The sequence below is a fragment of the Nyctibius grandis genome, chromosome 2, assembly GCF_013368605.1.
Source record: "Nyctibius grandis isolate bNycGra1 chromosome 2, bNycGra1.pri, whole genome shotgun sequence".
Lineage (NCBI taxonomy): Eukaryota > Metazoa > Chordata > Aves > Nyctibiiformes > Nyctibiidae > Nyctibius > Nyctibius grandis.
This window is the reverse complement of record NC_090659.1, coordinates 32,292,293-32,317,367: the sequence shown is the minus strand read 5'-3', so window position 1 is coordinate 32,317,367 and position 25,075 is coordinate 32,292,293. Positions and strand designations below refer to the sequence as shown.

At 37.0% G+C, this 25,075-nt stretch overlaps 1 protein-coding gene across 1 annotated transcript in view; it reads left to right on the top strand.

Moving 5' to 3' along the window:
- Window positions 1–25,075, top strand: part of IL1RAPL1 (interleukin 1 receptor accessory protein like 1) — a 731,815-nt gene that overhangs the window by 532,825 nt on the left and 173,915 nt on the right. Inside the window, exon 5 of the mRNA XM_068425522.1 lies at window positions 8,057–8,131. Coding sequence (XP_068281623.1) covers window positions 8,057–8,131 — 75 coding nt within the window. The remainder of the gene's footprint in view (window positions 1–8,056; window positions 8,132–25,075) is intronic.

Sequence of the window (25,075 nt, the reverse complement as noted above, 5' to 3'; positions counted from 1 at the left end):
GAAAGGGAAAAGGGAGAGAGACTTCCGGGTTGGAAAGTTAAAACAGTTTTAATAAACTATAATAATGGAAAAGAGTATAATAATAGTAATAGAAATAATCAAATATACAAATATTATACAAAACCAAGATTGAGCTCCCCTGAAGTCAGCCACGTCACCACCGGCACTGCAGGGCAGGCTCCGGGAAGGCCCAGGCTGGGCCTAGCGACAGTCAAGAGCTGGATTCAGGGATGCACGGATCGGGATCGGGGGCAGCAGGAAAACAGAGTCCTCCTTGGACACCGGCCATAGCAGAAAGAGGGCGAGACCCTCGTGATCCCCCTGCTTTATACTGAGAATGATGTGGGATGGAATACCCTCGTTGGTCAATTTTGGGTCACCTGCCCTGTCTGCTCCCCCCTGCAGCTGCGACCCCCCTTCGGCTCTTCACTTGTAAGCAGTGAGGAATTCAGCAGTGACCTTGGTTTCTCTAAGACTAAGTACAGCAAGAGCCTTTCTGCACAACATCCCTACTGGTGCCTCAGCGATAACTACAAACTTCGAGCGTTACCAGTCCTGGAAGCAGACACTGTCTGCAAAAACATGCAGTTAGTTTCAGAAAGTGCAGTTACTTAGAGGAGACTTAGCTGAAAGTAAAAATCACTGAAAGGAAAATCGGCCTGGTTTAGGCCAAACCAGGACACAAGCCTCCTCAGAGGCTGAAAAATCTTATTCTGAAATGTCAGCATTATCAGCAGAAAGATTTAATTAAGGGAAAAAAACAGAGTATGTAGAATTTGTGTTCAAAGGTCATGAGCTGCAGTATTTCCAAGAACTATCTGCCCTAACTCTCAAAAAAAGGAGTCAATAATAAAAACACAGCGGTAACAGATTCACACATATTACTATTCAGTTCCTAAAATCAGTGTCTTACAATAAATGATTTTAAATGAAGGAAATACATTCCAGTTTACTTGGGTTTAAATCTAAATCTGAGACAGGGTATACAAAATAATAGGCCCAAAATGGAAAAAAAAAATGTTTTTTTTTTTTTAATATGTGGTAAGAAGACAATGAGAAAGACATAGACTGAAAGAAGGGCAGAATTTTTGTCTCTCAATGCAAGATTTACAGGAAGATTTCAGAAGATAAAAGCTGATCTTCAACCACTCATAGTGATAACTAAGTCATGTTAGGCACCTCATTTTTGGTCATATGCCTATGGCTTCACACATGTATCTTTAGTATCCTTATATGTATCTGCTCTCAGTTTGAACTGCTTCATTTTGGGTATAACCAGGCTTGTTCACACAGTGAGGCAGAATATTCTTACAGGGCTGCTGTGCAATTCATGGCATACATGATTTTAAATGATGCCCTTGTGAATGAAAACTAATCTGATTGTAACTGAGAAATGAGATTTAAGTTTGTTAGAAGTCTCAAGCAGATATAAAGAATTCTCTTTTTATGAAAGACCTTGCCATATATTTTTTTTTTTAACAGGCAATGATTTCTCTAGTGATATATCTGAATACATAGGTGTGTCCACGTTTACCCTGCACCCAGGGCTAAACAATAAACAGTTTTTCTATCACCCAATGTCCCTTCTCCAAATGAGGAAGGGAACTGGGAAAAGGAGGGAGACAGACCTGAAGTTAAACAGATTTAATGAAATAAAGAAATCGATATAAATGACAAGACAAATGAGACAAAAGTATACTTATCTACAGAGGACCAGCAAGTTGCTCAAGGAATAGCAATCATTAGAAATGAGGAAAAGAAAGAAAAGACAAGGAGAGCAAAAAGAGCCCCACCTCTTCCTTGCAAGCCCTCTCTTTTATAGTGATCTTGATGTTAATGATATAGAACACACCTGCAGGCCAGCCAGGGTCAGCTGCCATGAATTTAACTGCTAAGGGCTTTGGTCACCATGGCTGGCCACAAACTGAAACCAAATCCCAATGAAACCAGGACAGCAGGGCTATACCTGTGTCAGGAGAAATAAAGAAAAAACGCAACATCTTTGCATTGCATTACTTAAGTTTTGCTCTGCTCACAATTGCTCTGAGGAACCTCAGAGTTCTCAATATTAATATTCATCTGGACAGTGACTGTGTATATTAATGTTCCAAGATTGCAGGTTCAGGCTGCAGATAATTAATTTTATTGCAGATGACTATAGACTACTGCTACTGCTTCTTTTACAGACATTGCTATTGGAAAAAGAAAGAAACCAAACCTAAAACCATACACCAGTGTTTTCCAAGGTACTGCAGTTATCAGCTGAAATGCTACAGTTTTTCCTTCTATTCTTATAATTACCTGCAATTCCTAAATATTGACATCTACCGCAGCTTTTCATAAATGATGGCTTTCCAATGACAGTGGTTTATTTCAAGGGCACTGTTATGAAGTGGACACTTTAACATAGCAATCTAAAAACCAGATCTATTGTTTTAATCTCATTTCAGATCTTCTCCATTGCCATTGGTGTAAGATTATCACGCTTGACAATGCTTGGTTAAATGTTGAGATGTAGTAGTTAGAAGGGTAAGCATACCACACGCACTTCATAGTCAGGCACTGGCCAACTCTGAGGGCATGAGGAGCAGGCAGCAGTGCCAGGCACTATGCGTAGAAGTGCCTGAAGGTTCACCTTTATAGTCAATCAGTCCTAATATCCCTCCTTTGACAGAGGTGCCTTTTCCCGAGGTCATTTACCTGTGAAAAAACAACAGAATGAAGAGAGGGCAAAAAGAAATCCAGGCTCAGAAATTCAGCAGGAAAGTAAATTATGATGAGGAATTCTCTGAGTTTCTAGAGGCAAGCTAAAAGACAGGGGATCTTTCTGAACTGCAGGGTGAATTCATATAAATGTGGACTTCAAGAAAATAACTCCATCTCTCTGGTTTCATTTGATTTTGAAGTATAGGAATATTTTGCCTTAGCATAGTGATGAATTCTTTCCCCTATTTAATCCTGTGCTGTAGTTGCAATATCTTCTAGGGACATGTCAGTCAATTTTTCTAAAAATGGCCTAAGTTCATAAACATAAGAGGTTTAATCTCATTGTATTATCTCAAATCTCAGAAAGATCAGAAGGGTTTTCATCCTCAGAAAGTAAGTTTTACTTCAATAAAAAAGTTGAACGAGAAATGTTCTAAAATATAGATAACTCAGACTGGCCAGGTAATGCAGCCATTCCTGTGAATTTTTGTCCTTGTGGGAAGTGTCCAGCCAATAAACTGCCTTTCTGAGTTGCAGACAACTCCACACATCCCTGTCTGCCTGTAAGAAACTAAGACTATTTGTAATCATTACAATTTGCAAGGAAGAATCTGAGAGCTTCACCTTGTGAAAGAGATACAAACATTGATCTTTGGAATTATTGTTTTTCTATTATAAAGCTTGTGGGTTTTGAGGCAGTTACATTTTTTAATGTCCAGATTAGTGATATTTTGATGTACAGTTTGAATTAAGCTTTTTTTCATTAGCTGTGTTAAATTCTAACAGGTGTCTGGTCTCTTCAAATAACATAATTTTGTATAGAGCAAATGTATGTGTCATGTAACCATAAACAGCTAAAGCAGCTCTTAGAAAAAAGAGTATGCAAGTAGGTGGCTCATGTAAAAATATTATCTTCTGGCTAGTTTCCAGTTGCGTGACTGATTGTTTCATCACCACAAGACAAATTGTTTAATGTGTTTTAAACGTGCATCCAATCTGATAAACATGGAATGTGAATTTAGACACTTTCTCTTTGAGCAGGATCAATATGTCTGCAGCTGAATGGTATCTCTGAGATTAAATATTAATTTTTAATACAGCTTCAGAATTGGTTACTTCACTTATGACTTTTCTTTTTACTTTAGTTTGTTTCTAATGAAAACAAGTCTGACGCATATTCGTTTTCAAACCATTCATCAGTGATGGTTCAGAAATCAAACACAAAATGGGCGGTAAACTTGATTTATGATCCAACAGCTTTTCTTTGAAGGAACCTGACCTGTAAAACCCCATTTTTTTGAGAGGAATATACCAGTTTTTGTTAACTTTGTCTGGGATAAGGTTCTTGACTCTTAAGTGGGAAAGAAAAAAAAAAGACCAAAAAAAGACAGTGATGGGGAAAGAAAGAGAAAGAAAAAGGGTGGAGGAGCGGGGAGAGAGAGAGGAAGAAGTGCACCCATGCATCAGTAGATAATAATATCCAGGAACTAAGATTCTTGCCAATAGACTTGAGTATTCCCTCATGCAAGAGTAAGAATCTGAACGCTTTATTCCTCCTGTGTGACAGCCATGTTGATAAATACTACCTGGTGGGAAGAGAACCCTCTCTTTATCTTTCTAAACACATGCAAAAGAATTTTGGTTCTTTGCATGCAGTACAGAACAGGAAGTGCTTTGAAATCGTGGATATTTTTGTAGAACATGAAAATTATTGCCTTCCTATATCTATTCATAAAAAGAAAAAAAGGTATTTAATTTATTTAAGAGACCAGCTGTAGTTGTGAGTTTTGTAATTTTTGTTTAATTCTAGCTATTTAGTAAAAATTTAGGAAGAAAGGGTTAAATTCCGTTTTTACTGTTGAATTTAATAGAGAACAGTGCCTCAATATATCCATTTGAAAACTGTATTAATTTTGAATAGACTGTTGTATGGTGGGTTGACCCAGTTAAGAAGCCACACCCCATGGTCTGAAGGATATGAAACAGCTTATAGGAGACGCATAGGTCTACTTCAGAGTTTCTAAACTGAATGAGGATTGCAGAAACTCTGTGCTGTCCATTAATGTTGCTATCTGTGGAGACTGTAAACTTGAAAGGGAGAAAGGCAGCTGGAGAAATTCCCACCTCTGCCTCAGTCCACATGGATTAACATCCAGGAAAATACATACATTTGCAAGCTAATAAATACATAAAATAACAGATGCTAAAGGTGTGACTGAAATTTCAAGTCAGCTCTGAAAATCTGATATTTTAAGTATACCAAGTTATTCAAATTATTTTTCTTGCCTATATTACTCGCATTCACAGTATTTCCCTACAGTCTGGAACTCTGGAATGCAGAATACCAAGGGATGCTTTCGCTTTTGCAGATGGGTGAAGGAGTTGGCCCTGGGAGATGTGATTGCTTGTAGTATAGACGTACCCACAACAGTGTTAAGTTGGTAAACATCAATAGAGCATGCAACACTGAAATACTGATATTTGCCCCAATTCAGAGAGTTTGGAGTTGCACTGTCTTATTAAGCATTAATTCTTCCTGGCCACAAATATTGGTAACTATCACTTTAAAATAAGTATACAACACAGTTAACCTCTGGTGTATCTTTGTTTTAATGTTGATAGAGTTTTAATGTACTCCTGAACGATGGGACAGAGTGCCCTCTCAGCAAAATGGGAGGAATGGGTCACAAAGTGGAGAGCAAGGCTGCTGTTTAGGGAGACCTTGACAAGTTGGAGAAAATCATGGAGTCCAACAAAGGCAAATGCAAAGTCTTGCTAGCAGTGCAGAATCAGGGACCAACTGAGTACGAAAAAGCTTTGCAGGAAAGATCCTGGCAACCCAGGTGTACAGTAAGTTGAGCATGAGTTGGTGAAGGTCAACTGCGCAGGTCTTGTCAAGAATTTAGCTAGCAGGTCCAGGAGGGTGATCCTTCACATCTATTTAGCATATGTGAGGGCACATCTGGAATGATGTGTCAAATTTTGGACTCCCTGGTGTACAAAAAGACACGGGCATACTGGATTGAGTCTAGTGCAGGGCCACAAGATGGTTGGGGGATGAAGTGGTGACATCTCCGTCCAGAGAGATGTTCAAAACATGACTGGGTGAGGTCCTGACAACCTGCTCTATTGGACTTGCTTTGAACAGGTGGTTGGACCACTTGGCTTCCAGAGGGTCTTTCCAGCCTACATGCTCCTGTGATTCTGATACATCAGTTATGTGTCTAATTTATTATTTTCAGTAATGTTTTCTCTGTTAAATTATCTATCGAATCTCACAAGTTATGGGGAAGTTAAATTTGGCACAAATTTTGTAATAACTTCATACTGTTATTGAAGAATGATTTATCTGCATATATTAGCATCCTGTGCCTATTCATTTAAAAGTAGGAAGCCTCTTAGAGACCTGAAGTACAGGACCACAAAAGTGATGTCAATCTTTGCTTAAACTGAGAAAAATACTGTTTTCTAATCTACTTATTTGTTGCATTCAGATTAACTCCACCAGTTACTATATCTTTGCTTACAATGAGAGAACTTTGTTTGCTCAAAGAGTTTCAAAACAGATTTAGAACAACAGTGACTCAGAAGACATTATCTGATGAATGGTAATTGAGTTGAGAATGACGGAACTGTAAAATTAAATTTAAATTCATAGTGGATGATGTTTAAAAAATGGCAATGTGCTGATAAATTATAAGCCTTTACAGAGAAGTTAAGAAACGGGAATGACTAATTTACAGTTTAAGAAAAAAATATATTTTGAATTCTTTTCCTTCCACTCACTGTAGCCCCCAAGGGAAAAAAAAAAGGAGAGAGACAGAGCTAAAAAGCATTCAGACCAGTGTGAAGAAAAGTAACAACCCAGAGATGTTGCCGAAAAGTCTTTCACAGCTGTGGCTCTCTCTGAAGTCTGTAGTGCAGAATGATTGCCTGTAGAGAGTAGAAGCTGTTGTTGAAAGAATGAACTGACAGAGGGTCTGTGGACCAAATCCCTTTCTTTTCCCATCCTTGAAGAGATATTTTGATTCGGTCCTAGATCTTATGGGTCAACATCCCAGACACCAGTTGGGTGGGTTTATGCTCTGGTCAGCTAAAGGAAAACCTCTGTAAAGCATAAACCTATGAGTCGATAATGGATCCATTCTGTAATTGCTGCAAAGTTTAAATTAATACTGTAGATTTTAAAGAGAATTGACAGTTTAACCAAAGAGCAGAGGAAACATAGCAAAGAGAATGCAACTAAACCTCTCCTGCAACTCAACTGACAGGAGATGAGTGTGTTTGGTAGATTAAACCCCTACACATGTGGATGTGTGTGTGTGTGTCAGTAAGAAAGGGAACAGTGATTTTGACAAGTTGGAGGGAACAAATATTATAGTTATACCAAAATGTCAAATGTACTTTAAATCTCTCTGACAGCCCATAATCTGCATTAAAGACTGAAGTATGAATTAATGTTGAATAGCAAAATATCAAAATGTTCCAGGTGACTACAAAAGTTGGATCTTTCCCATGAACATTTACTATCAATTTTAACGAAAAAAAAAAAATGTTCTCTTTTCATATAGCATGCTCTCATCTGTCAGAGATCAGTAGAGAGTACACTGGCTAACAACAAAAGTAGTATAAATGATGTCACTTCTATGAATTAAGTATACAGATGATGAATGTAGTAGAATCGCTGCACTATTTAGCTGCATGGTTTGAACATGCTTCAACAACCTTCAGAAGGTTTTGACCACTATAAAACTCTTCCTATTCCACAATTTATATAAGTCTACTAATATTATTTCTGGGTAGATCAAAAGGGAGGAGGGAAGTCATCTTATTAGGAATCTTGAAATTATTTCACTGTATCTATCCCTTGGATTTTGAGAACTGAGACTTTTTCTGGTACTTCATTTTCAAAATTTTCAATGATGGCAATATCTTTTAAAATAAAATTTTCATTAAATATTCAAAATTGTTCTACAGTAACTTAGTTTATATTATTTCTCTGTTAATGACTGTATTTGATAGAAAGGTAATTAAATGTTACAACAAACTATGAAAGGCTGGATAATATTTATGAATACAAAATTGTAACATGTCAGTACATGGTTTTTGTGAGGGTTTAAAGAGATGACTTTTTTTAACAGAAGTGCCTTCAATACCTTAGCATGTGAAAGATTCTAAATTTTGGTCCTATATTTACTCCCCAAGCAAAAACATCTACAGCTACTGAAGGTATGAACATTATTTAAACAAAAGAAAAATGAAGCATTCCTGAAACAATAGGTATAAAATCAAGTCTTATTCTACCCAATAATAATCAGAAACTATATATGTGAATTTCTTTCTTTTCTAGCACCACTAACAGATAGACCACCAAAGCTTTTACACCCCTTGGAGAGTAAGCTAACAATTCAGGAGACCCAGTTAGGTGAGTAGCAAACACATAACTTCTATTCAAATTATATGAAGGTATTTGATGTGTTAATGTATGATGGTAATATGACAGTATATTGGCATTAATAATTTCATTGAAAAGGCATTAAACATACTTTGTTTCCATGCAGAGATGTATCATATATCATCTGGAAGATTGTAATTCACAAAAAAATTGGTAGTAATTAATACTGAATACCAAGCTCTTGAATATTACTGGTACTGCTTTTTACCTTTGCTGGAATTCTATAGTTATAAGTGTACCTGAGCTTTTTGTTCTAAACTTTCCCTTTTCTGTATATTTATACATATTTACTGTGGGATTCAGTGGGATTTTGTGGTTTAAATTCTGCTTGCAAGACTTCTTTACTTTGGCAATTACTTACGGAATTGCAAAGATGTTCTGTAATTATAAATGTTGTGCTAGTCTAAAACCATCCAGCAAACAGTGAGAAGTTAACATAATAGCATCTGATCATTCTGAATGTGTGAATATATATGTAAAGATGAATGGAGAGAAATTGATGCATGAAGAAACCATTTTGTTTCACTTTTTCTTGCCTAGTGGAAGGTAGTATGTTTTGTCACTCTGGTGTCCTACTGCCATACAGGTAATTAAGGCTCCACAGCTAAGTGCATGAGTTACTACAGTTTTCAGGATATAACAATCCATCTCCTTTGTGGACTGACACAGAGGGCAACTTGTAAGAAATAAACAGTCCTCAGTAGGCTACACTGGAATTATGCTTTGATGTCTGAACAGGAAGCTATTGATAGATCTTCTAGCATGTTAGCTGCAGAAACAAATGGAAACAAATCTGGTGGTTGTCGCAATCTCATAGGGGAAAAAAAAAAAGAAATAAAGTAAGCAAAACTCAGTACATTCTGCAGCACACCGCCAGAAAAAGCAGAAGGCTTGCAAATTAATTCTCACAGTCATTGGCAGAACGTTTTGTGGTGCTTGCCAGCCTATGGCTAATAGTAGTCAGACAATAATTCATCTTCGTTTTTATATTCATAACATATTACTTAAAATGATTCATGCTGTTCAGGTAATATTCTGAGATGCTGGTATACATGTTTTCTGAAACAATTCTATAGAAAAGAGGAGCTGTAACATATTTGCTTCTAGAGCTAATTTCTGTTGTTCTGAAGGTATTGTTTCTGACATACCAGCTCAGAAAACTTTTCCTATATAACAATCCTGGATGATTTTACCTTTTCGTTTGAACATAAGCCTAGGGAACAGAAAGCGAAGTGACTCCACACATTTTTTTTCCTAACTGATGTTGCTTACTGAGATATTTTTGATGAAAAAAACCACTTTAGACTTTGACATCTTGCTAGATGTACTGTATGGGTGAGACTATTTCAATAAGAATGTAATTATTAATGGCTAGCTAGAGGCTTTTTATCTATGTGTCTTCCTTTAGCCTGCACCCAGGGCTAAACAATAACCAGTTGTTCTGTTACGCAATCTCCCCTGCCAAACTGAAAAAGGGAATTGGGAAAAGGTGGGAGACTCATAGGTTGAAATTTAAACAGATTTAGTAAAATAAGAAAACTAATACAAAAGACAAAATTATACTGGGGGGGGAGGGTGGAGCAAGCACACACCTCCCCATCCCCCGCAAGCTTTCCCATTTATAGTGAATGTGATGTTAATATTATAGAATACACCTGTGGGCCAGCCTGTGTCAGCTGCCCTGGATTTAACTGCTAAGGATCTTGATCACCATGGCTGGCCACAAACTGAAACAAAATGTAGCAGAAAATTGATTCTATAAATTTTATCCCCACAAAACCAGGACACTATGATATTTAGAATTAATCGTATCTTTGATTTCTCATAGTTCTAAGGAACAGATTGAATAATTTGAGAAGTGCTGGAAAAGACATTTTTCAGAAGACTAAATAACTATTGATGAATATCAAAGAGATAATTTGAAAATGTCACTTTCAGACACAGATGGGAAATCTGACCGTAAATGAATGTGAAGGAATAATACTTAGCCTTATATCAAGAAGCCACAAGAATATATTAATTGTTGTTTAAAAGCCTGTGAAAAAGCCTGTGAGAACTGGAGCAAGTGCAAAAAAATGATAGTTCCCTGACATGAAAATTGTGTTGTTCCACTCTTAGATTTAAAGTTTTGGTTCTACTGGATAACATTTGAAAGGCCTATGTTTCACTTTCACCGAGGAAAGATAGCGTTCATTTCAGGGGGCCAGTTCATAACCTGCAAAAAATGCAAAATAATTTAATGTTGGAGTAATGTCGAGATTCACTTAGCCAAACCTTAGCTAGTTACCTAAGCCAGCAGCCTCCTACCCACCTGAGCCTTGGGGTGACTACATGTTGCAGACTGGTCTGGACACTGCCAGAAAAATACGTTAGTCCTTCAGAATGTGTTTGGAATGGTGTGTTTGTCGCTTATTTGGAAAATAAATGGGTGGAAGGGGGAGAAGTGGAATGGGTGGCAAAGAAAAGGGAGAGCAAGAAACTAGGAGCTTGAGGTAGTCCGAGATTTTGTTAAGTCACCAGTGAGTGTGGTGGGGACAAAACCCAGTCTCCTTCTACATTTCTGTGCTTCTCACCTTGCAGTCCTTCACCATAAGTTGGAAATGAAGCAGGTTGCAAGTGTCAGGGCATGCCCTGGGGGGATGTATACATAATTTACAGAGATGTATGTGTTTCTCCAGGTGCACATGGTGTGCTGAAACATCAATAGTGATGGTTCACCTCAAAATCTTCCCCTGCTGGCAGACCTCTGGGGAGTGTTGCTGGGCACACTTTTGAGGAAGCCCTCAGTAACCCCAGTGTGTTTGCTGCTGAAGGAGCTACTGGAGTTCAGTTCTTAAACAGGGCAGCTCCATGCAGTGTCTAAATCAATGTAGGAAGACTCCAGATGTGTCTCATCCATTTGGCTCCAGCACTGCTGAGTGACAGATATCTGGCAGTTATTGCTGAGATATATTGGTCACTTCTATACACCAGCAATTGAAATTAATGTCATGGGACCACTGACCTGTTGTGTTATTGTGTTGCATGGCTTCTGTATAACAGCATTAGACCAAAAGGTGACTGCACATTAAGGAAGGAGTTTCTCTAAGAGGTGACTGATAGAGTGTTATGGCATAAGCTAACAACTGCAGTTTGACTTGCTAAAAGGAAAGAAAACAGAGCTGGACGGTATGCACTCCTCAATCCTATGAACCTACAGGCTCCCATCATGCTCAAGCTATCCGCAATTGGTTGTGGGAAAGGCATCCCATTACTTACCTGATGTTTGGGAGTGTTAAGCATGGCTGTACTGCAATAAGCAACCTTAGAGAGTCACGGGAATCTTGAGGCCTCATCTGAAGTATCTTTTTATCACACTGAATAGTAACCAGAAAAGCGCAAGATAGGAGCACAGGACAGAAATTGAAGGAGAATTCATTTCCCAAAGGCTTTTCTTAAAAGACAGCAGCAGACAGCCAAAGCATGAAGCAGAGAAATCCTAGATGAGGAAAGAAAGATTAGTTCCCAGCTTATCCTGTTCTTCATTTAATGTTTTTTGTTTGTAACTTCACTTCCAATTTTGTAATCTATAAGTTAATCCTGTTGCAAGGGTAAAAATACTGTTTTCTTTTTCAGCTTTTCTCCTGTTGAAAAGGTTCTTAGGTAGCTGTGGTGACCTGAATATAAACTGCTTCTCTGGAAACAATGACTCCAGATAAAATATTATGTCAAATATAGTCTTCAAAAGTATAGAGCCTGTAAGAAGCTTGGAGCTATAAGGATAGGAGGAATGTTTCCCACTCAGGTCTGAGCCACTCTGTGAGCTTGTAGGAGCATATGCCAGGGAAGGGAGAAAAGCAGGAGGAGGCAAGAGGAGGCAAGGCACAGTTAATGAAGAGCAACATAATGAGCCAAGGAACTGCATCCCACAATATTCTTCCTCTTACCTTCAACACTGTAACAAAGTCAAACCAACAAATTCCTGCTAACCTAAAAAACCGCTTGTAATAATAATAAAAATATAAACCTTTCCATTCAGACCTGTTCAGAAAGGAATTAATTAACATTGTTCCTTACATATGAAAAGTCCTAAAACTTCAGATAACTGTATTTTTAATTCTAGATTCATGTAGATGTTATATATTTGTGATATAAATATATCATATCCATTATATATATATATTTATATAAAAATTATGTTCTGTTTTTCTATATTGGTAAATTCTGAGTCCTTTCAGTTTCACCTGTCTTTCAGGTGACACAGGTTTTCCCACCAGCACTGTCAAATATCTGTCCTCCTCAAGGAAATAGGAAGAATACTTTTAGACTGACTTGGGAAAATCTGATTTTAGTATCCAGTTGGTCCCTCTTCATGTTATTAAAGAAGACAGGTATGTCTCCGCAACAGGCAGTAATGGATCTGAATTAAAAAAACTCAAAACACTCAATAATTGTTTTAAACACCTCACAAGCTAGTTAGCCTGTGTTCTCACCATTTTTCAATGAGTTTCCTGGTTCTACACAAGGCTGTAATTTGAAATGCCAAAATTAAACTAGAAAAATAAAGCAATTATTGAACTATTTTTAGCTAGGCTTGATGTTAAAGGAAAAAAAAAAGAATAAAGGATTTCCAGCACTATATGAATGGACATAAAAGATAGGTTTGGACAGGCACCTAAACACTTTCTCTGTCATCTGAATGAAACGAGTTTTCCTGAATTTCATCCAACACTAAAAAAATTTCTCTTTTGACCAAATATGCAGTGAATGTTTTTTCCTAATTGTTTTAGGGCATTATTTCAATAAAATTAAATTGACTATTACCTAATGAAGTGGGGCTTTCTTCTTCCTTCCCCTTCCCCACACATACTCAAGAAAAAATGTCACTAAAACTGCTTTTAATGTATTATTTCTAAAGTAAGAATACAAAGAAGTTCCAGAAGTAAATCATCAGGGAGAAGAGAATGCTGCTTCTTTTCTAGCACTGTGTTGTCATAAAAATCTTCCCACAAATTGGCCTTGTTAATGATAAAAGCCCTCCTTAACTAGCTTAATCAGTAGCTGCATAAATAAACTAACTAAAGTGATATGAAATAACTAGCAATCTGTGCCTCCTTTCAGGATGAAAATTAAAATGAAAGAATATCTAAAATTATTAATTTTTATCTCTGCACACTTCATCTAAATACTATATTCACTCTGTAACAGGAACAGATTTTTTTTCATTATGATACAGGGAATTTTATCTGTTTGATTACACCAACATTCTTTATATCAAATTGATCTTTTTTTCAAACATGTGATTCAATTGGACACTTTGGTTCTTTGATGTATTCTATGATTAGGTTAACATAATATGGGCCACAGTTTCACTTGGGAATAATCAAAATACCTACTTTACTGTATGTGGGGTTTTTTTTTTTTAATCTAACCAGATACAAGCTGACCAAAATCTCATACATGCTGTTTTATACATTCTACTGGAAAGAAGGAAAATAATTTTCAAATTTTTTTTTTGGCATTTTCAGCTCAGCTTTCCAATTCCAAATGGAGAAGTATAGCATAGAAGTATGTTCCCAAAGTAAATAATGGACAGAGGACTTACAAAGGACTTGACTTAGGGAACAAAAAAAAAGAAAAAAAAAAACTGAGTGAAGAAGAAAACCACATGGTAATAAGGGAGATTTTAATCACTAAGACCTGATTATTAAGAAAAAAAAGAAAAATGTTTTCTAGGTACCCTATAGTCACTTCTTTCAACTTTCAACCTTCAGATTGCATTAATGCAACTATTTTGTAGCCGAGGCTGTCTATGAAGGGCCAAACATAGCTTAGTAAAAAAGAGACAGTAAGTGAGGCAGAAACATTCTACTGCACTAAGGAAAAGTCTGCAGTTACAGCTCATTGACAGCATGTCAACTGATTTTCCTTCCACTCTTTTTCCTAATTTAATCAAACCCTGAAAGGTCACAATTAAGATAATTAGAAATCTTATATCTATGTATTTTAAATGTTTATTTTTCTCTCTCCATCTGTGTGTTACACTGAGTAGAAATATATGTACATGTATACCTAATCTCTCCCTATGTATATAATATATATGTATAGACAAAACTTGACAATGCCTTTGTTCAAATTTTATCTGACTTAATTAATGCTTTGTCTGGGAGACATTTATCTGATTTAATGATGGAATAATAAAACTTCTTTATTCGTGTAAGATTAATCCGTTGAGAAATGTCTGCTCTAGAGGATACCATACTTATGTGAGGTGCTTTCTGTGTTAAGTGTCTAAATAGGATTTAATGCAATAAAAAGTGTCTGTTCAGTCTCTCTGAAACTATGTACTTTTCATTCTTTACATACAGAATAGATATATGAGAATTTTCTATTTCAGATTGTGTGTGCAATTTTTCACATTTCCTATTAAAAAGGTAAACATCGAGTTTATTTTTATAATGTGAGAGAAGACTGTGGAACCTCAGAAGATTTTCCATATCAGTTGGATAATCATCCAAAAGTTTGGTTTCCTATTTAAGCCTTACTTAAACAATCAAAAATCATATGTCTCTTACTAGCAGAATAACATATAATTAGATACAGCAAAACTTTTATAAGAAATCTCTGTGGAAGACACCAGGATAAAACTGATCATAATAAATACAGAATACCATATACCAAGAAATGCAATTTAGAAATAGGCACATACTGTACATGATTTCCATCCTGTGAAATTACAGTCCTATAAAAGACTGTAATTGTGTAAATTTGAAATATCAGGAATCACATTGTTCTGTGATTGGTTTTGCCAGATGTTTGGCTTCAAGCTATGCTTTGTGTTTCTAGATTATATGTAGGCACTTCATTGTATCTAATGTTGAAAGACACACAAGTGTTTCCTTGCATACAAAAAAAATAAAACATCGCTTAATGGTACAATGCAAAAACATTAAAATGTTAAGTAGTAAATGTCAAAATCAAAATTTAATACTGTATCCTAAGTACTTATCATTGATAACTATTTAAAATTAATGGACTCCTCCAGAATATTCTGCTCTAGAGATACAGATCTCTTGTGAGCAGCAATGGTCTTCACATGTAAAGCTGATCTTAATAAGGATGTCTTCAGGCTATTGGTGGAATGACAAACACTAGGACAGGTTTTTTCTCCCAGGAATTATTCCGCTTTCCAGTTTAGAATAAATGCTTTCCAGCATTATTGATAAAGTCAGCATATACTCATGCAGTCCAAATAAGGAGTGGTTTTACAAGAAGCTGCATTGAACATTGTTTTTTCTTAGATGTAATGTGGATTTTTAGACTGTATTAAGATTTAGTGCTGTACACAGGTTTCATTCTGAAAAATTCATCTAAATCTGCATGAATTCTTAATAGCAATAATTATCAGGGATTTGACAGTTTGTCATGTCAAATGGAAAGTTATTTGGAAGAACACTGAGGGGCCGAAGGGCTTAAATGCTTGTGATAAATTCTTACCGTTTAGAACATCATTGTAGTATGGATGTTTTGAAACAACCAGTTGAATAGGATCTTTTTTATATTTGTGAGGAGATGTGTAACACTGAAAGTTCAGATTGTGCATATTGAGGTGCTATTCTTGTCTGTTTACATAGCATATTGTGGATGAATACACAGGATATAGTATGCCTAGATATAATGAACATACATTTCTTATAAATGTCCAATTCACTAGCTATTTAATTTTATATGATACTTAATATCTGAAGAACTTGCAAATAAGTAAAAGGCTCATGGAAATTCAATTTGATGCTACATAGCATAATTGATTAAAAAAAAAAAAGAATTCTAACTATAGTTTATTTATGGCAGGTATTGTAAACGTTCATATACCTTCATACAACACTTTGGTAGTGATGAGTGTATGGTCAAGAACTATAGGTCAGTGTACTCCTTTGCTTTGGGTTAGGCTTGAATATAATAGGATATACATGGTTATTAGTCCAAATTTCATATTTGACAACAAATTATCAGCAATGTGTTCAACATCCACATGACAATCATAATTTGTGCCATATATCCCTCTCAGAGTGCTCTAGACAGCTATAAGCAAAAGATAACACAGCAGTATTTTCCACAATCTGTCCTCTTTTAATTACTTGTCCTTTTGCCTAAGGTAAAATTCTGACAATGGACTACTTAGTTACTTTTTCTTGTTTCCACACAAGAAAGTAAAATATCACCTGAAACAAGAGATTTATTCAGCAATTAGTTTTCATGTCAATCTGAACATATATACAAAAAAAGTCCAAATACAAAGAAACTCATGCTAAACACTTGTTTCACTGAACTCAGAGGTAACTCTTGAGAACCATGGAGCTAGGAAGTTAAAAGAGAGAGAAGGCATCCAGTTCAGTAAAACCAGAATTTAATTTACACCTCAGGACCTAGTTATTTGCAAGGCCTGTCTTGGGTATCTACCTTGAACTCTGCAGTAAATGTCACCTCCTATTGTATTAGTCAGACTGCTTAAACTATCCTTTAAATAGATATGTGCTACATTACAAATATACTGTTCTCATTCCAATAACTGAAAATATTTGTAGGAAAGGAAATATTAGAAAAATGTCATACTTACCAAGAAATAAAACATATCAAATGACTATTCATATTCACTACAGAAACAAATGAAGTGAATGCTTCAGTTAACCCACATTAAGGTTATTAAGAAAAAATTGTAACAAGCATTTCAAAATTACCTCTTCCTACAGTAATGTAATGGCTAGATTGGAGATGTGAGGCTGCAGGGTCATATGTTTTGTTTCACAGCTTTCTAGGCAATGCATTTGAATTAATAAATGCTTGTATATTTTAATAATTCATTCAGGGACAGATTTTTCATGGGATTTCTAAAAGCATACGTAGCATGTTTCTGCTCGTTAAAAATCATAGCATCTTGGTGCTGATTTTATAATACTTTTAGATATTGATACTAAAGATACCTATAGGTTTGTTAGAGCTTAAATACTAGTACAGATTTTTTGTGGGTTTGTTGTGTGTGTTTTTAGTCTCTCACTAGTTTCTTTTAAACAGAGCATTCATCCCACTTGAATCAAAATTAGAGGATTTATTTTCAGAAGACATTTTCAACTTCTAATATGGAGATTCAATTCCCATATGAAGAAAGATGACTTACAAATAAATCAGCCAATGTTGTACAATCTTTCTTTCTTTTTTTCTTGTTTTCCTTTGTCAAGTCATAATCAATGTAAAAGCAGATATTTTATCATAGATACAGTATCCAAGGTGCCATTTTTAGTTTCCCAGTGCTTTGGAAAGGTCAGGTATTTTAAAAAGCTTATAAATGTGAATAGCTTCTGTCATGTGAGTACTCAAATTAGTGAGATTATTCTTTTTTGTAAACACAAACAAACCAACACACAAATGTTACATTTACAAGGGCAAAGCCCAAGGCTGAAATTATTTGGAATTACTATTAGGGAATGAACAATCTTTAGATAGTCCGGGGTGCTGTTCGGAATAGTTTACTTATTATAGTAGGCATATATGCTAATGTATTACCAACAATAACAGTTCAACCTAGTTTAAGTCAAAAATTAAAATGAGGACTAAAATGCTATTGTAGTGTTTACTGGAGGGGCACATACAAAGAATAACTCAGTGTATTCGAAAGACTTTTCTAAGAGCATTGGTACCTGTTACAATTCCCTGCCTGCTTTTCCACAGAATGTGGAAAAAGGGACAGGCTACTTGGGAGGAATACAGGAAGGTTGTCAGAGTATGCAGGGAGGCGACAAGGAAGGCCAAGGCCTGCTTGGAATTAAATCTGGCAAGGGACATCAAAGACAAGAAGGGCTTCTTCAAGTACATCGGCAGCAAAAGGAAGACTAGGGAAAACGTGGGCCCGCTGCTGAATGAGGAGGGTGCCCTGGTGACGGAGGATGCAGAGAAGGCGGAGTTACTGAATGCCTTCTTTGCCACAGTCTTTACTACTAAGGCCAGCCCTCAAGAATCCCAGACCCTGAAGGTACAAGAGAAAGTCTGGAGAAAGGAAGGCTTTTCTTTGGTCGAGGAGGATCAAGTTAGAGACCATTTAGACAAACCAGACACCCACAAATCTATGGGCCTCGACGGGATGCACCCAGAAGTGTTGAGGGAACTGGCAGACGTTATTGCCCAACCACTCTCTATCATCTTTGAAAGGTCATGGAGAACAGGAGAGGTTCCTGAGGACTGGAGGAAAGCCAATGTCACTTGAGTCTTTAAAAAGGGTAAGAAGGAGGACCCAGGCAACTACAGGCCAGTCAGCCTCACCTCCATCCCTGGAAAGGTGATGGAGCAGCTCATTCTGGATGCCATCTCTAAGCATGTAGAGAAGGTCATCAGAAGTAGTCAACATGGATTCACCAAGGGGAAATCATGCTTGACCAGTCTGATAGCCTTCTATGGTGACATGACCAGCTGGGTTGATGAGGGGAGAGCAGTGGATGTTATCTACCTTGACTTCAGCAAGGCTTTTGACACTGTCTCCCATAACATCCTCATAGAAAAGCTCAAGAAATGTGGCTTAGATGAGTGCACAGTGAGGTGGATCGAGAACTGGCTGAACGACAGAGCCCAGAGGGTTGTGATCAGCGGTGCTCACTCTAGTTGGAAGCCTGTGGCTAGTGGTGTTCCCCAGGGGTCAATATTGGGCCCGGTCCTGTTTAACTTATTCATCAATGACCTGGATGAAGGGACTAAGTGTACACTCAGCAAATTTGCTGATGACACAAAACTGGGAGGAGTGGCTGATACACCAGAAGGCTGTGCTGCCATTCAGCGAGACCTGGACAGGCTGGAGAGCTGTGCAGAGAGGAACCTCATGAAGTTCAACAAAGGCAAGTGTAGAGTCCTGCACCTTGGGAGGAATAACCCCATGCACCGATACAGGTTGGGGGCTGATCTACTGGAGAGCAGCTCTGCAGAGAAGGACCTGGGAGTCCTGGTGGACAACAAGTTCACCATGAGCCAGCAATGTGCCCTTGTGGCCAGGAAGGTCAATGGTATCCTGGGGTGTATTAGGAAGAGTGCGGCCAACAGGTCAAGGGAGGTTATCCTGCCCCTCTACACGGCCCTGCTGAGGCCACATCTGGAGTATTGTGTGCAATTCTGGGCCCCCCAGTTCAAGAAAGATAAGGAATTACTGGAGAGAGTACAGCGAAGGGCTACAAAGATGATCAAAGGACTGGAGCACCTCTCTTATGAGGAGAGGCTGAGAGAGTTGGGTCTGTTCAGCTTGGAGAAGAGAAGACTGAGAGGGGATCTTATCAACACTTACAAATACCTTAGGGGTGGGTGTCAAGAGGAGGGGACCAGACTCTTCTCAGTGGTGCCCAGTGACAGGACAAGGGGCAATGGGCACAAGCTGAAACATGGGAAGTTCCATCTGAATATGAGGAAAAACTTCTTTACTTTGAGGGTGGCAGAGCACTGGAACAGGCTGCCCGGGGAGGTTGTGGAGTCTCCTTCTCTGGAGATATTCAAAACCCACCTGGACGCAACCCTGTGCAACATGCTCTAGGTGAACCTGCTTTGGCAGGGGGTTGGACTAGATGATCTGCAGAGGTCCCTTCCAACCCTTAACCATTCTGTGATTCTGTGTTTTAATTTTATGAATACTTGCATCCCTTTTCAGAGTTATTTTATTTTGGGAGTTCCTTATATCAGTCTCCCCTTGAGGTAAGGAGAACAGAGTAGGTAGAAAATGAAGTTTGATTTCCAGGGCAGTCTGAGCCAGCACACCAGCAGTTCAAGAGAGAAGGGATTGTACAAGATCTCTTACAGAAGACAGAGGTCTGGGGAGGAGGCAAATTTTACTACTAACTGTTTCCTGCAATCTCTGGACAGGCAAACCTCTTGTTTTTGTTGTTTTCTGTTTAAAATGCTTCTGACACAGTCACCATGAAAGAGGAAGTTATCATAAACATAAAAATCCATTTAGAGTCAGATGCACAAAAAACATTTAGATGCTTAACTTCTGTTGCTGTCAATACCTTTGTGTTCCTACTATTCATATGTTATGAAGTCCTTTGTCCAGCTTGAGCCTTCTGGCTCAAGTAGGTTTTTGAATGAGTCAGTGGACCCTCTCAAGGGCACATAATTTCACCTGGCAGCTAGGTTAGCCATTAATGGTGTGATGTTTCACAATTGCTTTAATGTGGTGTAAATCTTGTGCTGCTCTGGCACCTGCTCCCTGTCACTCTCCTTTTAACCAGCTTCAGCGCTCATGCTCATGGGGTTTGTGAGATGGCTGAAAAGTAATGCAAAAGGAAAGAAAGCAATTTAAGCTAGATAGCTCGCTATGCTGATGGTGACACGAGTGCAACAAACCCTAGTGCCAAGACATGGTAAGAGTGGAAGTGCGTAGTCAGGAAGGAAAGTGAGGAAAAGACAGCATAAAGGTGTTTTGGCTCAAACTGATTATGAAACATCAGTCTGAGTCAATACTTGGTCACAGTATGTTCCCCATAGGGTCAATATAGATCAAGAAGCACCTGTGTGGCATACATCATATAACATCAGAGTGGAACTGCTCTGCATATACCTGTATCTTCCCATCAAAGTGGCTTTTGTCTGCACTTTGGCACACTGGCAACTCACTCCGTTCACTGTATAGGATTTTAGACTCTCTGTTTTGACATCTGGGATGACATACCTGAAGTTGGAGTGTGAATATCTTCCTTCATGTTGCCCATACACAGCAGGTGAATGCTAGGCTTAAATAGATCTTTCAGAAACATTTTACACTGAACCGTTTAGCACCAAGAATTTTATAACTGGAAATGTCATAGGTAGGGTATATCATAGAAATTTATAGCCCAGATCTTCTAATGTGTTTGCATTTTTGACCATTAAATTCATTAAAATGTAGCTCCATAAACTGAGATGTGTTAATGATTTACCACAACCAAACACAAGAGATAATGCCATAATTATTTTAATGTTATTTAAATCTATACATGAATCACACTGTTGTTTAATTGACTATCTGGTATCCAGTTACAGAAACTTGAGAGCAAGGAATACATTTTACTGTGATAAAAGAAAAAAGTATATTAGTCATATAAACTCTTTAATTAGATATTCAGTTAATTTTGTTTATCAGTTGTTCTTGCTTCAACTCCTTTGCACTCATTTATATGAGTAAAAAGCATACTGGTTGATGGTTCTTGTTTTTCAGCAGAAGTATACGTGATAAATTAGTGATACTGTGAACAGCATAACAAATAGTTTTTAAGGGCTGATTTTAGTCATACAGCTCATCAAACTTCAAAGACAATTTTAATTTTAGCAGATGATATTTTCATTGGTAAACTTTCAGTCTTTTAACATTGTCATGTCAGAAGATTTATTTTTCAGACTTTTTTTAGTTGTTCCTCTTAGTGGCATGAAAAAAATGATCTCAAGATTGTTCCTACCTTTGAAATATTGCTTTGTTATGGAAAAAATATACTGACTTTAATACAACCTGAACAAGTAAGGTCATTGACTCTACTTTATCTGAACAATACACTGAAAAGTTATCCTATGACTAATCTTAGGATTGTGGGATATCTTATTTTTACTTTGGTCTGACTTTATGTTATAGGCAATCATAAAGGAAAATGGTTCCAAATTAATCATTTTAAAAGCAAATCACCTTACTTTTGAAATTCTTCCCTTTTTTCCTTCACACTGGAAACCAGAGTTTTCTGTAAGAATAGTGAGCTACTGTGGTCCGCATCATACGTGCTGAACTGCCAGACCCTCACCCTCACTGCATTCAGCAAGTGTCTGCACACATCCTTTTTCTCAACTTCGTTTTGCTTAAACTTTTTATGTAATTAGAAGTAGAGTTCCAGCCTGAAGTAAATCAAAAGAGAAGACTGTACTAAGAGAAGTCAGTATCTTTCAGAGCTTGAGCATCTCCTCCTTTGAACTTTGCTTGTCATTTAGAAGTATTATACTTATTATGGTAAGATGATGTCACTGATCGATCTATCACCTACTACTTTGCAGTATCCCTGCCCCTATCTCTTGTTTTGCTTTGTGGCAATCTGTTAACAAGTGTGGGTGTGGACCAACTCCTCCGAGCTGTCATACTATCCTCAAGGCATAAAATGTAATTCATGTGGTTTTGTGTCCTAAATTCAGTATGCTTCATTCAGAATTAGCCTAATGGTTGAGGGGATCCATGTGGGCTCTTGGCAGTCGCCCCATTGGGCAGATATTTCACTGACGAGGCTGTGCCTGAAGGCAGCTCAGCACCATCACAGGGGAGGAGACTCTGCTGGATCTAAGCATGGCTTGTATAGTGGTCGTATTAATCTGGGGACTGGATTACTCTCCAAATGGCAGCCCATGCTTTAGGGTTGAAAAGAGTCTAACTTTTCTTGCAAAGAAGATAATTTAAAGCAGCTTATTTCTGGGTCTGTATTCAGCTTGTTTGAGCTTTTCAAGGAGCTGTCTAACTCCTCAGGACAGAAGAAGTTTCAAACAGATGGAGAAGAGAGTAGAAAGACAAAGCTGAGAGAGACTGCCGACCAATCTAATGTGCTATAAGAAAAGCCTTAACTACCAGACTGCTGACAGTGGTGGTTAGCAAGTGTAAGATTCCTTGAGAATCTTGATCCCAGGTAGATATAGGTAAGGGGTATGCCAAAGAGATTTGGGAGTGGAGCGATTCCACTGCAGTACAAGTGCCTGGTATGTTAGGTGTTACTTCTACAGCTCCTCAACCCACATACACAGAGAAAAGTGTTGGACTGCCAGTAGTTGTTCTCAAGCAATCCACAGATGAAAAGTGAGATTTCACTAGTTAGAGATGACTGAAGATGGAAACTGTGCTGTATGTACAATTGCTGGTTATTTCCAAGTCACTTAATTGGGGTCTCAAGAGTGACTGAGTTGCTGCAGATTAGCTGAGCCTCAGTAGTTGACCCCTAGCAGCATTTCCTGAAATATGTATTCAGTGCATCGTAAATGCAAGGTAAAATATTGCTGAAGTTTAAGACAGCAGGATTTTCTTTGCTTTTCAAACGGGTAACAGTACATGTTATCACTTACTGTGGCACAGAAGATGTTATGCAATTCCTTAAACTGTGATAACACATTAGAGAGTTAAATAGCAATACTGAATCCTTACCAAATTAGCTGTCTAATACCTATTTCGTCTATTCAGAATGTAACACAATACAGTTCCTTCACAATTAGCAATGATAAGTTAGTTGAAATGACTGTCTGGACCATTTTAGCTTCTATTAGAAAGCACTGAATTTTAAGTGCACGCACACTGCTGTGTACATCAAAAGTACACCAAAAGTTATATTCTACTTCAAAACCTCCAAATCTTTTTCATATTCACTTCTGTTATCTGCTAGCAGCACAGCAATTTATCATACACAAATGCCATTTTTAGGAAGTCCCATTTTTTTCTTAGCTCTTCTTAAAGCAGGGACATGCCATTAATTCTTTCTATCTTATAAACACATTCAATAAAGGAGGCTGTTTGTATGTATTTTTATGACATTTGCATACAGAATGATAACTTATATGTCAGATTTGAAGGGTATGTTTTCGTACATTAAACATCTGTAATTTACCTACCCCCAAATGAATTATATATACAGGTAAATATGTGTACATAAATTTACTTTGTTTATGAAAATACAATATAATATTGTATTTGAACTAAACTTTTGAGTTTGCTTTCATATTACTTAGAAATACCACCAATCAAATATAATCATCGAAAAATTGTTACCAGCTGTTTTTGCAGCTCGTATTTTGCAGCACTGAAATATACTCAGCTAGGTCAGAAGACAAAAGTAACAAAATCTGAACAAAAGCAAAACTGATTTTTTTGTTATAATTTTACAGTTCAAACTAGAGGAAATGTAAAACTGTACAGTCCAAATAATGAAAAGCCAACAAGATATGTAAGTATTATCAGTTTTATTCCCTCGTAAATTTATACATAAAAAGAATACTTTTTTTTTATGAAGGATATAGAAGCATATATTGTTTTAAAGCCAGTAGTCTACCTTTAAATGTAGCTTTCTAAAGGGAAAATGTTGGATTCTGGCATCCCCATGTTGCCTATGTAGATTACAGGCACAAGCAGAAACAGATTACAGTAACTAGATTTTACAGGCTATTTGAAATAACAATAAGTCCATGTTATTTTAAACACAGATGAAAAACCACATCCTGCATCAGTGTCCTTATGGCAGTAAGCCATAAAAGTGTTTTAAGAGACAAGGAGAAGTTGAGTTTTATCTATTGACTGTTTTTTAATAAGCAAGAAAAAAAAATATTGTTAAATTTGAAGTTTAATATGGGAACTTAAACTGGGAAAAACAATAAAAGGAAAATTTTTTCAATAGGTTTCATTCTTCCTTGTGCACCTGTTGTACTGATTTCTGCCTACTTAAAACAGTGATCCAAAGAATATTTATTTTGCTCTAAGCAAAGACTGGAGAAGAAAAATAAACAGAAGAAAAAGAATCAAAAGGATCAGTTAATCATAGTAAAGGTCAAGACTGTAAAGGTCTATGTTGCCTCTTTAAAAACATAAGACAATAACAGAAATAAACTGGAAGTAGGTGGTTTGAGGGAGAATCTCTAATGTGTAGCTAAAGGAAATAATTTGTGTTGCATTAATGTTAGGGCTTTTTTCTAATAACGACTAATGCTGGAAAAAGTGTCTCTGACATAATCTTTACATGAATTTTGATTGAAGTAGATAATATTATTAAGGATGTTTAAATTATATATGTTTCTCTTAAAACTCCACTTTTTAAAAACATACTGCTTGGAGTAGTAAGTTAAAAAAATAGTGAGGTAGAAGTCTGGTATATGTAAGTAATGATAAAACTAATTTCAGAAATATGGAGTTGAAAGGAATTCTAAGAG